The sequence below is a fragment of the Momordica charantia genome, assembly GCF_013281855.1.
Source record: "Momordica charantia cultivar OHB3-1 chromosome 4 unlocalized genomic scaffold, Mcharantia_2.0 BLBB01000004.1, whole genome shotgun sequence".
Classification (NCBI taxonomy): Eukaryota; Viridiplantae; Streptophyta; class Magnoliopsida; order Cucurbitales; family Cucurbitaceae; genus Momordica; species Momordica charantia.
The window spans coordinates 812459-827558 of NW_028275162.1; the positions used below are offsets into that span (position 1 = coordinate 812459).

General features: G+C 34.2%; 2 protein-coding genes across 5 annotated transcripts; both read left to right on the top strand.

Annotated features, from left to right (window-relative positions):
• Positions 1-5135: 5135 nt before the first annotated feature.
• MBF1A (multiprotein bridging factor 1A) lies at positions 5136-8006 on the top strand. The gene is made up of 4 exons (XM_022292377.2): positions 5136-5402; positions 6358-6441; positions 7445-7527; positions 7701-8006. The coding sequence occupies exons 1-4, from the start codon at positions 5261-5263 to the stop codon at positions 7818-7820; spliced, it is 429 nt and encodes a 142-aa protein (XP_022148069.1). The 5' UTR covers positions 5136-5260; the 3' UTR covers positions 7821-8006.
• Positions 8007-9484: 1478 nt separating this feature from the next.
• LOC111016742 (vesicle docking protein) lies at positions 9485-15051 on the top strand. Of its 4 annotated transcripts, none has more exons than XM_022292240.2 (8): positions 9485-9639; positions 10031-10234; positions 10706-10849; positions 11113-11256; positions 11428-11958; positions 12754-14280; positions 14359-14427; positions 14776-15051. In XM_022292240.2, the coding sequence occupies exons 2-8, from the start codon at positions 10187-10189 to the stop codon at positions 14902-14904; spliced, it is 2592 nt and encodes an 863-aa protein (XP_022147932.1). In that variant the 5' UTR covers positions 9485-9639; positions 10031-10186; the 3' UTR covers positions 14905-15051. The 4 variants fall into 4 exon arrangements, with proteins under 4 accessions (XP_022147932.1, XP_087978848.1, XP_022147933.1 ...); XM_022292241.2 differs by having other exon boundaries at positions 9489-9639; positions 10014-10234; XM_088122721.1 differs by lacking the exon at positions 9485-9639 and adding an exon at positions 9661-9773.
• Positions 15052-15100: the final 49 nt, after the last annotated feature.

Sequence of the window (15100 nt, forward strand, 5' to 3'; positions counted from 1 at the left end):
AAGCATCAAATAAATCATAATGAATTCTATACTCATCCATAACAGGGAAAAGTTATTTGAATGATTGGCTTTTGGTGTAGACTAAATTGGGACGGTCATTCGAATAAATCTCATGTTGGGTGGTCATTGCTGGATTCTTAATATTATTTTATGTTATCCAATTGATAGTATGTGGTATATGTGTGTGATTTGTGGGCATCCTCATTGCTTCGAAAATTGACTACTTAAGTTGATTATGTGCTTCTCCAAATAAAGGTGTGGGGCTTACATATCTTTATGTGGATTGGATTATTATCCATTTTTATGCTGGTCAGCTTGCCCCTACATTTGATACTTTTTTTATATGTAAAACATATCTTCTTGACGAATGACTCATCCCTATCAAAACATCACTGCAAGTGACATGATTACTTTCTCCATTGTCAAATCGCAGGTCCCTTCTGTATTTTTACTGCACAGGAAACTTGATTTACCTCATTCTTTAGAAAAGTGCTTTTACACTTGATGTTCTCGGTACGTAGCTTTTGGGTGAATTTAACTGCTTACGAGCTGCGACCAGCACCATTAAGTTATCATTTTCCAATGATTTAGTCAATTTTGATAATTGAGTGAGGGGATTGTTTGGACTCCGTTTTGCAAATAGTATTTCGTTTTATTTACAGAAACAAACCTGTGATCAGTCTGGAAACTGGAAATTAGATTTTCCTTTTTGTCGATGTTTAGTGAGATAGGATAGGACACAATGATAAATATATACAGCATCATTATATCCAGTCCCCATCTTGCTTATAGGACCCAACTTGGTGATATGTACTTACACTGTTCAGCTCGAGTCATGGTTTAGTGATGTTTTTTTTCCGTACAACAAGTAGAGGTGAAGTTTCAAACTCAAGATCCTTTGGATGAAGATAAATGTCTTAACTTGTTGAACTCAAGTTGACGTTTAATGATGCAAGTGACTTAATTATTATTATAATTTTGTGCAAATTTAATAATGATTACATTCGACCATATAGACTTGACATATTAATCATTGTTTTATATGATCTTATGGGTAACTGTTAAATTGGTACATTGATAATTGATCTAACGTGTATATTTTCTTTGTCAACTTGAAGTGGTACTGGTAAATATTCTTCACCTTCCCGGAGTTGGAGATTTGACCAGCGATTGACTTCTCTCCCTTTTGCTGTGAATGAATGTGCCAGATTATTTTAAGGTAATTATTCTTTTATTCTTCCTTCACACCGTAGCCTGCTGTTGTACTTATCCAATCTGATATATATCATCTCGTGACACGTGGCCCAATAAATAGGGCAGAAATCTGATAGAAAAAAATGACACTCATTGATTCGCTTTGAAAGCACTACTTTGAATGGGTAGTTGGAAGGAAAGTTTTGCAACCTTATCCTAAGGAGAGGAGCGTGGGATTCTATATTGGGATTAGGTTCTTGGCGTTGTTGGGGACCCGAAACGGATTGGTATAGTATAGGTGTAGATATGATGTTTTGGATTTTGGTGGTGGCAGAAACTAGGAAGAATGTATATTCGGGTAAAACGACATATTTGTTTATTGGTAAATTAGGATGGGCGACAGAACTAAGTGTCACACATCAACTACTACTCCACAGCCACTCCCCACCTGTTTGTCGAAATATATTTAGGTGCTGTGTGTTTATTTCTTACTGACTACCATTAGATTTTTTTTTATATATAAATTGGATAGAAGACTAGCCTCATTAGACCGTACATCTTTCTTGGTATATCCAGATAATAGGTAGGAGCATAAACTGAAACATTCTGGAGCTACAAAGATAGTTATTAAATCATTAGCACCGCATAAAAACATTCCTCCTAGAGTAGCTGTTAATACGAATAACAGAAACTCTGTTATAGCCATTTCTGTACATTCAATGTACTCTACGGATAGAGGAATACATAGAGTTGAACATAGTAAAATAAGAAATTGAAAGATTTCGTTGAAATTGTTCGTTTGGAAATTTCCCGAAAAGCTAATCATAGGTTCTTCTCTCCATCAGAACAATAGGGCCGTTATGCTCGGTAAAAAAGACCTATCTTGTTTATTTTCTTAAAAAATTATGATTTGTTTGGTATGCAATCTAGATTAGTTGTTTTAAGATTCACTGAATCTAATGGATCGTGTTTTGTAGATTTGTTTTAAAAAATTGTTTTCAGCGTAACAGTGGAAATTATGAACATAGTTTTTTAGTATTTTATGTTTTTAGATTATGAATTTGAAACTTTAAAATACAGAAAAATATAAAAACTTTGTGTTTTTTTTTAAGGAAAAATTTCTGTGTTTTTTAGGGTCAGCAAAAATGTAAACAGGGAGTATTTTTTTTTTAGGAAAGAAAAGTAGGGAGTATTATTCATCCTTTAAATAACTTTCTTGCTCTCTCAAGTCCCAACTGCCACATATTTTTGCCTCGCGTGGCATACGGATTGGCTCAAATAAAGTTGCTTTTGTTCTTGGGCCTCGATGTCAATTCGGCTGGACTTGGACCTTAAGAAGACACCATAAATTATGGAGTTAATCTTCGTAGGACTGTTTTATAAAGTTATTTTTACAAATATTAAAGTTTTCTAAATTTTACTTTTTTCTGCATGTAGTATTTTTTTATAATACGCCCATACCAATTTTCAACCGTAATCCCTTAATTCATTCATAAATTTTCTTATCATGATTTCTTCTCAAGATTTTGCAGTATTAATTACGACCCACGATTTACCAATATTAATTACAAAAAGATACAAATTTTGTTAGTTGCATAAGGAAATTTGAGAAAGAAGTAAAATTCAATAATCAAATTCATTAGTTGCATGTAATTGTTTTGGCTGGGGATTAGAAATTGGAAAGGAGAGGGTGGTAGACAGCATTAGGGTTTTAGCAATTGCATGTAAGAATTTCGGTTGCTGCTTAATAATATGGCTTCTTCTTTAATTTTTTTTGTGTGAAGAATATTCTTCCATATGCTTTCCTTTGATTGTAGAATATAGAAGCATTGATTTAGTAAAAGTTTGGTACTTTACTTTCAAATGTTTTTATTTTAACATGTTCAACATAAACCAATCTTTTGCTTCCTTTGCATTAGTGAAAATAAGCAGACAGATATATTATGAAGTATAACATCACAAGCTTTCAGCTGCAATAGAATTGGATTATATTTTTCAATTTGATACTTAATAATAGATATAAAATACATCTGGATATAAACTTATTTGGTGACATTAACATAGGAAATGCAATCAAATACAATTAAAAATAAACCTATAATATAAATATAAAATATATCCTGTTGATATTCAAAAGTAGAAAAAGGTTTTTCCACTCCACTCTAATAAGTTTCCATAAACATTTTCATTGATGTTTTTATGAATAAATCAACCAGCCAATTAGTTCGATAGTCTAACTATTATTCTCATGGAATAACAACATTAATGACCTTGTGAGATCACAAGTTCTATATCTGCAAAATTATGAAGTTTTAACCATGGTGAAAGCAAATCTCTTTAACTATTCCTTCTATACTAATTGGATATTTGAGGTTATGTTTTCAACTTTTGCTCATCTCCATTATGTGTAAGATACTGTTTATATTTTATTATCCGAATATAATCTTTTACTATTGCATATGAAATATAGCTCAAGTAACAAACAAAACTCAAAAGACTATCAAATATACCTCAAGAATTGACCAAAATATTCTACACATGCATCAGAGTACAAGACAAAATCGAAGACACCTAATATTGAAGGTATACAAGAAATCACGTAACTACTTAAACAAGAAATATAAAATATATCCGACTAACATATTGTGATTACTTAGTTGTAGATATATATTGCATCCCCATATATACAATCTGGTACCAAAATAATTAATCTAAAGGGTTACACCGTAAAAAAAAGTAGAGGGAAACAAAAACCAGTACCAAAATAGAGGGAATATTGTTCAAAACAACACACAAAATCAGAAATTGAAAATACCCATTGAATATATACCGGTATTAAAAATATACCATTATGAAATCAACTAATACTTTTGAACGGAGTAAAGGAAATCCAAGACAAAACAAACATTCACTTTATTATAATGGTGAGAAGGTTGACAAGCAGCCGACGAACACACGACGAATACAGATGGTCTTCTATGAACTGCTACATGCGACAGCTGACAATGATAACTAAGGAGCCTTCACGCAATGAACTACTACGGGTGAATGAATGCAGCAAACGAACGAAAAAAATGGAGGTTGGGGAAGAAACGGCCCGCAACGAGAATGTGGCGGAAGAAGAAATGTTTGTAGAAGGAATTTGGGTGGGATTAAGAAACGGAAAGAGGATTTTTTGGGATCGCCGACTCAAAAAAGAAAGAAAAGATTTTTTGGGATTTGGGTGGGATTATTTGGATATTTTTTAATTTTGGAAAGTTTAAATCAACCTAAAATAAGGGATTTAAATGGTAACTTACCAACTAGACCATTTTGAATTTCATAAATCATAAAAAAAAGGATATAATGGTAAATTGTTCGCATATTCAAGTGGAATGTGATTCTCTTGCACCAATTCGTGTAATTCTATGTGAGATCACAATTTTAAGAGATGAGTTAAATTGGTTGCTTGAAGTGAGGAATCATCCCCAACCTTTACCTCCATCTCTTTCGCTCATGTTTCGCTCATGTTCTTTGCAACAAACTCGTTCATATACGCTGGAAAATTTTGAGTTTCATCTTTAGTCGTATTTCTTAGCTTTCTTATTTCTCTCAGGCTTTCACATATATTAAAGGGAGATCTCCCCTCAACGGTTGTCCAAATGACTCTAATTTAATACACTTTTTTTTTCAAAAAAAGAAAAAGAAAAAAGAAAAAAAGGTCTCACCTAGGCTTAAATATATAAGTAAACCTATAACTTCTTTCTATTAATAAACACTAATCTATTGTTTTACGGAATTATTCCATTGTAATTTTTTACTACATTAAATGTGAAACTAATAACTAACCATTTTAAAAGAACCCTTTGATTTTTGTTTATCTTTGTCAGATAGATATTTTTAGGCTTTTTAATTTTCTGAAAATGAGGGAAAAAATCCATGTGGATATTTATATATATTTCTACCGCTGCCGCCGAGGCGTGGGAGAATATCAGCGTTTTTCATTTCTAGGCACGTATCTTCGAACCCTAAGCCACCGCGGAAAATCGTTATCGACAGCAGAGAGTTGCAGGAAGAGGAGAGGGAAATGTCTGGGATTGGACCGATTTCACAGGATTGGGAACCCGTTGTCATCAGGAAGAAGGCACCCAACGCCGCCGCCAAGAAGGACGAGAAAGCCGTAAACGCTGCTCGCCGCTCCGGCGCCGAGATCGAAACCTTAAAGAAATGTTTGCTCCTATTTCTGTCTCTCACTTCTGTTTACTTTCTCACATTGATGAGTTATGAACAACCTTAATCCTGCAATAGTATTCTTTTTCTTCTTTTTTTTGTTTTTTGTTTTCCTTGTTTCTGGCATGGTTCCTGATCTTAAATTTGAGATGTTATGGGGTTTTTATTTTTAGACTGAAAAGGTGTTCGATTGTGATTGAAGAGTGGATAGGATTTAATAGTGCCGCACATGTGAATGTTTGACGTTTTAATTGTGTGATGTAGCTATATGACATCTCAATAAATCCAAATGGGCATTTGTTTATTGTATTTTGAAGTTTGCTTGAATTGATAGATGGCGAATCAACGCGTCATGGACTGAATGTAGAACTTAGATTTAGACGTATTTTTATGCTGTTTTCATTATTTGTAGGTTGTCTACGTAATTTTCTTATACTTGAATTCTAATAGGCCAGTTAACTCGTCCGATGATGAATGTTGTCTTATCTTTGACAAGTGACAGCGAACTCGTACCATGTTGATTTGTTTGTTGAACTGGAAATTTGATGTTGTCTTCGTTGTTTGAGTAATGACTATATTTTGAGTTATTCTTTTGGTCTATATCTGTGTGTTGCTGATGTACTTTAATTGACTAATTATTTAATTCTTGCATTCACAAGTCTCGACCTTCTTCCCTCTTCATTAGGCCTCAATGTTAATTTGTTATAAAGCTTCTTATCGAAGTTAATATTAGAAATATTCCAGAATACATTCATTTCATATATGTTCTAAAAAGAACAGAACAAAGAAAAGAAAAGCAAAGAAAATCAGTTCACTTATTTCATAATGGGATCTGTTACCTTATTGTCTTCAAAGGTCATAGGAGGTCAAGTACGATGTGTTTTACTATCATCTTGTAACTTCATCAATCATAAGTTTAATATGTCTTTGGATATCTTGTGATTTTTTTTGCAGCTAATGCTGGGACAAACAAAGCTGCTTCAAGCAGTACTAGTTTGAATACCAGGAAGTTGGATGATGAGACAGAAAATCTTACTCGTGAGTAAATTAGATCCTAATGCCTTGTAGAGATTAATGTAGGTGGTGTTTAAATGGCAAATGATGAATCGACCTTGAAACTTGCGGTTTATTCTTTGCTCCCTCCTTACCATACTATACTATTTCTTGCTAGTGTTCAGACTTTTTTTGTTCTCATTGTTTATTGAGTACATTATGCATGTTGGTGTCTTCCGAAGAATATTTAATATGTGCCTAGAGAGCAGTATGTGAATTACAAACTGCAAATTATGTTATGTTAATTTTCAATTTTCACGTTTTCTTGGCATAAATTTTAGTTTTCTGACATGGGATATCTGCAAATTATGTAATTTTGAGATCTGGAAAGTATCTTTACTTGGAAATTTTGGGGCTTGCACTGTTATCTTTTCACATTTGAACTTTATAGTTCTTGGTGGTATTTTCTGACCATACTTATTTGTTTAGCTCTGGGAGTTGATAAATGAATCCTAGTCGTACATGAGGATAGAGGATGAAAAATTGGATAATGTATAGGTTTTATCTAAACAAAAAGGAAAGTAAATATATCGATAACTTGGAAATTAAGTTTTGTAAAAAAAAGAAAAATATTTTTTGAATTTATGGTCAACTCCCCATAACCCTTTTTACTATGTCTATTAGATGCAGCAGCTGTATTTTACCCCTAGTGGTATAAGAACAATCTACCATCATAATCTTTTCACTGTGTTTATGAAAAGACTTCGTTTCTATATATAGAACAAAAAATTAAAAGGTATAATTGAATTGGATCTAAGTTGGCTGAGACAGGGGTGGGATTCCCCTTACGCTTGGATGAATCGGCCAAATCAGTTAATTATACTGAGATAACTTTGAATCAGGGAATGCACAGCATTCTTCTCTTTTATAGTTTCCCATTGCCAAATATGTCATTTCTTAATTATAATAAAATAACAAGGAGCTAAGTTGATGTTATTTCTTTAGTTTTTTTTTTTTTAAATTTATTTCTCGTCTACTTCAACCGCAGATGATCGGGTACCAACTGAGCTGAAGAAGGCAATTATGCAGGCCCGTACCGACAAGAAGCTTACGCAGTCTCAGCTTGCTCAAGTATGTATCTTCGTTTTACATGTTTTTGTGCACCCTTTCACAGTTGTAATTGTAACTTTATTAGTATTTACTCTATGAACCTTACCTATTCCCCCTGCCCTGCTCGCGCTCAGGGGCTTACTGCATATTCTTCTTATGGAGACGTGACTGACATTTTTGTTTTTGTCGAGTAGTTGATTAATGAGAAGCCACAAGTGATTCAGGAGTACGAGTCTGGGAAAGCCATTCCAAATCAACAAATAATTACCAAGCTTGAGAGAGCTCTTGGAACTAAACTTCGTGGAAAAAAGTAGGAAGACCTCCTTTGGGTAGTGTAAGTGGTGAATTTGGCCCAAGAGCTTTGGCTTGAGACAATGACTTATATTGTGTAGTTGCTCTTCGCTGATCTTGAGTGTGTAGTGTGAATGAATTTAGCCTATTTGTCTCTTGTATCTACTTTGACTTCTAATGAATGTCGGGTCGTCCTTTCGGATTGCACACTCCATGGTTTTTCATATTTTTCCCCATCTCGTGCTGTCATGTCTCGCTAAGTTGCCTCTTAATCGAAAATTCGAAATGGAACCATTCTAGGTGATGATTTTCACTCAGTCATTGCTGTTGCTCTCTCTTTTCTCTTGCTCAGTTTAATATCATGCATAATGAATTATTGGAATATCCTTTGAATGTAGTTCCTTCTGATCGCCCTCAGGTGGGTAATCTTCTTCGCTCTTCTTTTTTTAATGAGTAGATTTCTTTAGGAAAATTACTCATTGGCCGTGTAGAAATTCAGTTTCATGTTATTTTGTAACATAATAGGTCTTCAATAAACTTGACTCTCTGACGTTGCATCGGGGTTATGCACAATACTTTCCAAAGAAAAGAAAAAGGATGTCATAGGTTTCATTTTGTAGCTATAACAATTCATGAAAAAAAAAAATTAATACATACAACCTCTTAATTGGAGGTATGGGTCAATCCTATCCATTAATTGATGGTAATATGATGAGAATTAAAATGCATGTAAATCGAACTTTGTTTTTTTAGTAAATGTAAATCAAATATTACTAATAGTTGATGGTAATATGATGAGAATTAAAATGCATGTAAATCGAACTTTGTTTTTTTAGTAAATGTAAATCAAATATTACTAATAGTTTACCTGAACCTTCGTTTAGGTATATGTAGCCGTCAATAACTATTACGATTCTTTTTTCGGAAATATATAATAGAGTTATTCATATTTAGTCTTATATTTTAAAAATTTTTGAATGAAAATTTGAACTTTGATTTTACTTTTTAAACTTCCTTTCTAGAGGAGGTAGGTCTTTGTATTCCTTATATAATATTTTCGACAAAAGAAAAGGGAAGATAAATAAATATGTCTAATCTAATGTACTTTAAAGATATTGTTAATAAATAAATTATATAATTATTAATTTTATGACAAGTAACAAATGGAAAAAAAAACAAATTTTACTCTTAATTTTAATGAAAACTAAGTTTGACATAAAATTAAGTTAAATGAAGGTGCAAAATTTTAAATTTTATCGATCAAAATTCACAATTAAAAAAAAACTACTCTAGTGTTATTTTTCTCTAAAATTATATCCCAGTGATACATTTTTTAAAAATCGATCGGAAGCAATACTCATTCAAATTTAAAATAAAGATTGCAACAATTTTTTTAAAATTTAAAATAAAGATTGTAATATATATATATTTTTTTTTTCTTTTTTTAGTACAACATAAAAGGGTGAGAGATGAAACTCACAAATGGAGATATATGTCAATTCTATATTGGTTTCGACGATTGTACATGTATTCAAAATTTAAGGTGTAATATGACCAAATTAAAAGTTTACAGTAAAAAATGGATATATTTGGGCAGGATTAATTTTTTCATTTTTTTTAAAGAGGAGTAAATTTCAATTGGTTATTCAAAAAAGAAAAAAATAATAATCGAGCTCCTTTGCTGGGAAAAAAAAAATTAATCGAGCTATTCAAAGCATATATTTTCACCCGGGTAACCGGAAGAGTGAGGTACGGATCCTCGGTCCACTTCTAAGTTCTAACCACAGAGGCTTCAGCTGGGTTTTCTTCTTTCCGTTTCCGATCGGAAAAACGAAATTGCAGGTAAAATTCGATTGTTCTTCCGGCGTTAAATTCTGTTATATTTGCCATTTGGGTAAGGCTTTGTTCAGTTTCATATTCTACGATGTATTCAACGAAAACGGAACAAGAATGATTGAAGTTTTTGGATCCTTCAGGTTGTAAAATCTTCTCTTGCTTGAATCTGCAGAAGTTCCATATCTCTTTCTAACGTTTGTAGGTCTAAGCTGTGCTCAATTCCAATGGAAAATTCGAAATAATTTTTTAATGTACTGCTTAATGACGTATATATTCTTCTAAATTTTACCTTTTCAATGTAGGGATAGCCCCATCGATGAATTAGTTCTTTTAACTCTGTAATTTTGTTCCAGTAGAACTAACTTTAAGCTCATTTTTAGGCGATTTTGATGTGCAGGGTTATATCTGATTGAAAATCAACATTCGATGCATTAAGCAGTCGGAAGACAGGTCCTTGTCTTCTGTTCCGTTCGCACGTCTATTAGCTAAATATTAGTAGACTTCTTTAGGTCTGTGGTTTTGCATCCTCTGCTGAGGAGTTTCAGCCTAACGCATGGCTTTGCTTGATGTCACAAGGTCATGCCTTGACTCCATTAACCAGGTAAGTCTATTAATAATAATTGTGGGTACCTTCTCTTTAATTTTGAACTTCAGCAAACCGTTCTTTTTTCTTTTTCTTTTTCTTTTTTTTTTCTTTGAAATCTTTTAGTCATTGATGCTGTTTCAGCTCCCCTCATTTCTGGTCGAGTTTGTGTTTTGGAAGTTTGCATTTTTCCATCTATCCAATGAAGGAGTTTTGTGTTTATTTTTATGAATTGGTTTTATAATCATACTTAAGACGTTTTGCTCAAAGGAGAAGTATGGCTGGTTCTAACAGTAAATTTCATGTTTTTTGTGGATATTTGATTATAATCCTTGCATCCTGGATGCCCATGCTAATTCATCGAAAGTGGTACTTTTTGGTACTGACACTTTAGGATTATTTGCCTTCACGCGCTGATTGTTAGGATGTGAAAGCTCGATGGTGTTCTATCTATCCGGTTTATATAATGTTATCTCACTGTTTTGGCAGATATCAGATCACATTGAGGGCTCAATACTTTATCTCGATGCTGGGTGTGTGGAGAGTTTCCAAACTCTTGGGGGATTCCCGTTATTACTGGACCATGGTGTCCATGTTGTCTGTAGCTTGGAAAATCTGACTTCTCTTGATGCTGTAAGATAGTTGTTCTTGAGGTTTTACAGAAGGTTAAATGTTTCTCATCCTGCGTTTATATTGGAGTTTTTTTATTTTTTATTACCACCCCAAAAATTAAAGGGTAGAAATAAAACTTTTAAGTTCAATAATTTGACGAACTGAAACTTAGTGGTTGATTCACATAAACTATCCATGATTTAGTGGGTCGCATCTATTAGATTGTGTAAAATCTTCTGATTTACCAATGTTGTTTTATCATAAATTGTGGAAACCTCTTTTAGGTGGTTGATTGGAACCCAGCTTCTGCAAAGAAACTTGTGGTGATTACATCCCGTCTTCTAAGTGATGCACATCGTTATATTTTACGCTGCCTGACTGCGCATCAAGGTGTTCATCATTGTACCATATTTACATCTATCTCAGAGGTACTTCTTTTAAACTGTTTATTGTGCTTCATTTCCCTTGCATCTTGTATTTGCTTTGAATACGAGGTAGAACTAGGGTGCTATAACTGTGAAGACTTTAAACTTAAGCAATTAGATCCAAATAAGTAAATTTGATTAATAGCTTCTTCACTGCAATCAAATACTTTGCAGATTGCTCACTCTGCATACCCTGATTCACCTCTGGGACCAGATGCATACCATGAGTATGAATCTTTACTTATCCAAGATTATGAGGAGCTTGTTAAAAAAGGTGAAAAAAAAGCTGTACAGTCAGAAGACAGGAACTTGGAAAAGTATATATCCTCGGAAGATGAAGGATGGTCACGACTCACTTCTAGTGAAGAGGACATCACTCACCTGGAAGCTAGTTCAAGTGGAAGAGATTCGTATGAAGATATTCTGACGAGTCACCGAGAAGATGTAGGGCAAAAGCTCGTTGTTTCCGTGCATCACTTCCCCATGATTTTGTGTCCATTTTCACCAAGAGTTTTTGTGTTGCCTTCAGAGGGATTAATTGCTGAAGCATGCTTGTCAGCAGAAAGTGAGAATTCCCTTAGTCCTGGTTTGCCTCCCTTATACACTGGGTTGCCTCCCTTATACACTGGGTTGCCTCCTGATGGTGATGACGTTCCTCCTGGGGCAACTCTTACTGCACATTTTCTTTACCATTTTGCTGCCAAGGTAATACCTCTGCACATGGTTAAGTCAAAATGTTTCCTATACTTGTTCCTTTTCATGGTTTTTATGTCCCGAGCTTCTATGGAAGTATGTTCTCTCTGTTTTTCGCTGAACAACATGAAAAAGGCTGAACCATAAGTTACTATTGAAGCTGAAGAAAGAAAAATCTTGTTAATACATCCATTGCCGAACTTTTTGTTTCTTTACTAAATTGCGTCTAAACTTTTGAAAACTAAAAATTGGTGTCTGTCTCATATACATGTTAATTCTTACATATATAAATATATTTCCTAAAAACCAGTAGAATGACTTTTACTAGACTTTTGTTAGAAGTCTAAGATCTGTTTTGTTTAGAATATGTAGCCTATTAGTTCTTTCCTATCATTACATGTTTTTGGTCTTTGAATGAATAGAGTAAAATCATTGATTTCAGATTTCACGAGTTCCAATTTCCATTTTCGTTTGGCCCTTTTTTCCAAGTTAAGAAATTTTTTTATCATGGGTTTCCATCTTGATAATTCTCTTCAATGCATTAAATTAAGTCTAGTGATTTAAACACCTCCTAGAGACCTTGCAAAGTCGATGCCCATTTCAGCAACAAAAAAAAAAAAAAGTCGACTTTGACGTATCTATAATTGATTTATTTTTATTATTTTTTAAATGTATGAAATCTATAATAGAAATTCAACACATCTATACTAGATGAAAATAAAATGGTTATTTATTATGTAGACTTGGATGAAAAGTTCATTTTTTCCTTGTAATATTGGCCATAATTATTCTTTCTCAATAATGTAGATGGACTTGAAGATGGAAATATTTTCCATTGGTGATCTGTCAAAAACTGTTGGAAAGATTTTGACAGATATGTCTAGTCTTTATGATGTAGGCCGACGCAAGAAATCAGCTGGTCTTTTACTAGTCGACCGCACTCTTGATCTTCTTACTCCATGTTGTCATGGCGACTCGCTTGTAGATCGCATGTTTTTGTCACTGCCTCGTAGAAAAAGAATGGCACCCTTTACCCATGTAAAAGGTCCAGAAACTTCCCTCAAACATGGTCCACCTATCTGTAGACGAGCGCCTCTTGATGTTCGGATACCATTAGCAGAAATTCTTACTGAAGATGGAAGTAAAGCTGATAAATTTCGGCTTGGAGAGAGAATTGAAGTTTTCCTGTCTGGATGGAATTCTGGAAACTCAACTTCCCAAAATATTGACAAGAGTGGTGAAAGCAACAGAGATCAAAATGGTCAATCACTATTTTATGACCCCGAGATACTTAGTGGCTGTTTTGTCTCTTCCGAGAATTTTCGAGGAACTCCATACTTGGAAGCAATACTAGATAGGAAAACAAAAGATGGAGCTGTGCTGATAAAGAAGTGGCTGCAAGAAACTATGCGTAAGGAAAGCGTAGTTGTGAATGGGAAAATTCGACCTGGGGTTCCTTCCAAATTGGAGTTGGAATCTATTATCAAGGCACTGGCTAAAAGCCAGAGTTGTTTGTTGAAAAATAGAGGAATTCTTCAGCTAGCTGCTGCTGCAACAGTTGCACTCGAGGAATTAAACAGCACTCGATGGGACGCCTTTCTTAGTGCAGAAAAAACATTGCGTGCAAGTGCTGAAGACACTACCCAGGGTCTGGCTGCACAAATTGTTGATCTTATAAACAAAAGTGTCTTGGTCGGTAAATTAGAATCTTCAAAGGGTGTCCTTTCATTTCAAGATTCTTTGCTCCTTACAATTACTGGTTATATATTGGCTGGTGATAATTTCCCAACATCTGGGCCCGATGGTCCGTTCTCTTGGCAAGAGGAGCATTTCATGAAAGAAGCTATTATAGATGCTATTTTAGAAAATCCAGTGGATGAAAGGTTGAAGTTTCTCCATGGTTTAATAGAAGAGCTTGAGACGAACCGAGAAAGGATCAGACTGAAGGGATCAAAAGAGACGTCATCGAGCAAATTAAAAGAGGACGACTTTGACGATCAGTGGGAGAGCTGGGGTGATGAAGATGCTGATATTAACACTAATAATGAGGAAGTATATGATGACATGCAGCTGAAGTTGGAGTTGCGGGATCGGGTGGATAGTCTTTTCAAGACACTTCACAAGTTGTCCAGTTCAAAGACGAGGAATTTACTGTTGAAGGAGACGTTAAATTCGGAAAATATGCTTCATGGTGATCAGTATGCAAATAAAGGAGTACTTTACAAGCTTCTGGCTAGAATCTTAAACAAGCATGATTTACCCAGTTTAGAATATCATTCCTCCACTATGGGGCGACTTTTCAAAAGCGGGTTTGGAAGATTTGGTCTTGGACAAGTAAGTTTTAATTCACGTAAGTGTTAAAACTAGATCTTTCTTATTCAAATGGTCTAAATTTTGGAGTTTGTTTTTCAGGCAAAACCTAGCCTTGCTGACCAAAATGTCATTCTAGTTTTTGTTCTGGGAGGCATCAATGGCCTTGAGGTATCTCTTTTACAAGAAAATGTAGCTAGCACTTTTATACACTTGATCTGTGAGAGAAATTAAAAATCTCTCTTTTTCAAAACACGCACCCACTTAGTCTTTCTCTTTCGAGAAATTATTTAAAGGGTTGGAACAATGCAGCTGACACTTCATACTATTAGAGAAAAATTGAAACTTGTGTTCTGATTCTGCATTCGGTTCAATAGTCACATTGAATAATTTTTCTTCTCTTAACACGCACTTTTTCTCACTCACACACGCGCACATAAAATGCCATTCAAGTTGGTCGACAGATGGTCTCGAGTTGAAACATTCAAGCAAAACATGATGGTTATACTTATTTGCCAGGTTCGTGAAGCTCAGGAGGCATTGTCTGAGAATGGAAGACCAGATATAGAACTGATTATTGGTGGAACAACCTTCCTCACTCCTGATGCCATGTTTGATCTATTGCTTGGGGATTCAGCCTACGTTTGATCCCTTTTGAATTCGACTTTTCCAACCTTCCTGTTTAATCCTTGTGTTAATCATACTCTTTTTTACTAAACATTGTACACATGATTCTCACCCAGCATTACTTTTTATCCTTTGAACCAATTAATTAGAATTTATCATCTCATTTGAGTCTGTTGTTGAAACCAATGTGTTGTATAGTTTTTTTTAGCACGGGAGT

Bases quoted from the DNA above. Each gene is read 5' to 3' on its own strand.
- MBF1A (XM_022292377.2), top strand. From the start codon at position 5,261: ATGTCTGGGATTGGACCGATTTCACAGGATTGGGAACCCGTTGTCATC. The intron at 6,442-7,444 runs GTGAGTAAATTA...CTTCAACCGCAG, and splicing joins TGAGACAGAAAATCTTACTC to ATGATCGGGTACCAACTGAG. The intron at 7,528-7,700 runs GTATGTATCTTC...TTTGTCGAGTAG, and splicing joins CGCAGTCTCAGCTTGCTCAA to TTGATTAATGAGAAGCCACA.
- LOC111016742 (XM_022292240.2), top strand. From the start codon at position 10,187: ATGGCTTTGCTTGATGTCACAAGGTCATGCCTTGACTCCATTAACCAG. The intron at 14,281-14,358 runs GTAAGTTTTAAT...TTTGTTTTTCAG, and splicing joins GAAGATTTGGTCTTGGACAA to GCAAAACCTAGCCTTGCTGA. The intron at 14,428-14,775 runs GTATCTCTTTTA...CTTATTTGCCAG, and splicing joins GAGGCATCAATGGCCTTGAG to GTTCGTGAAGCTCAGGAGGC.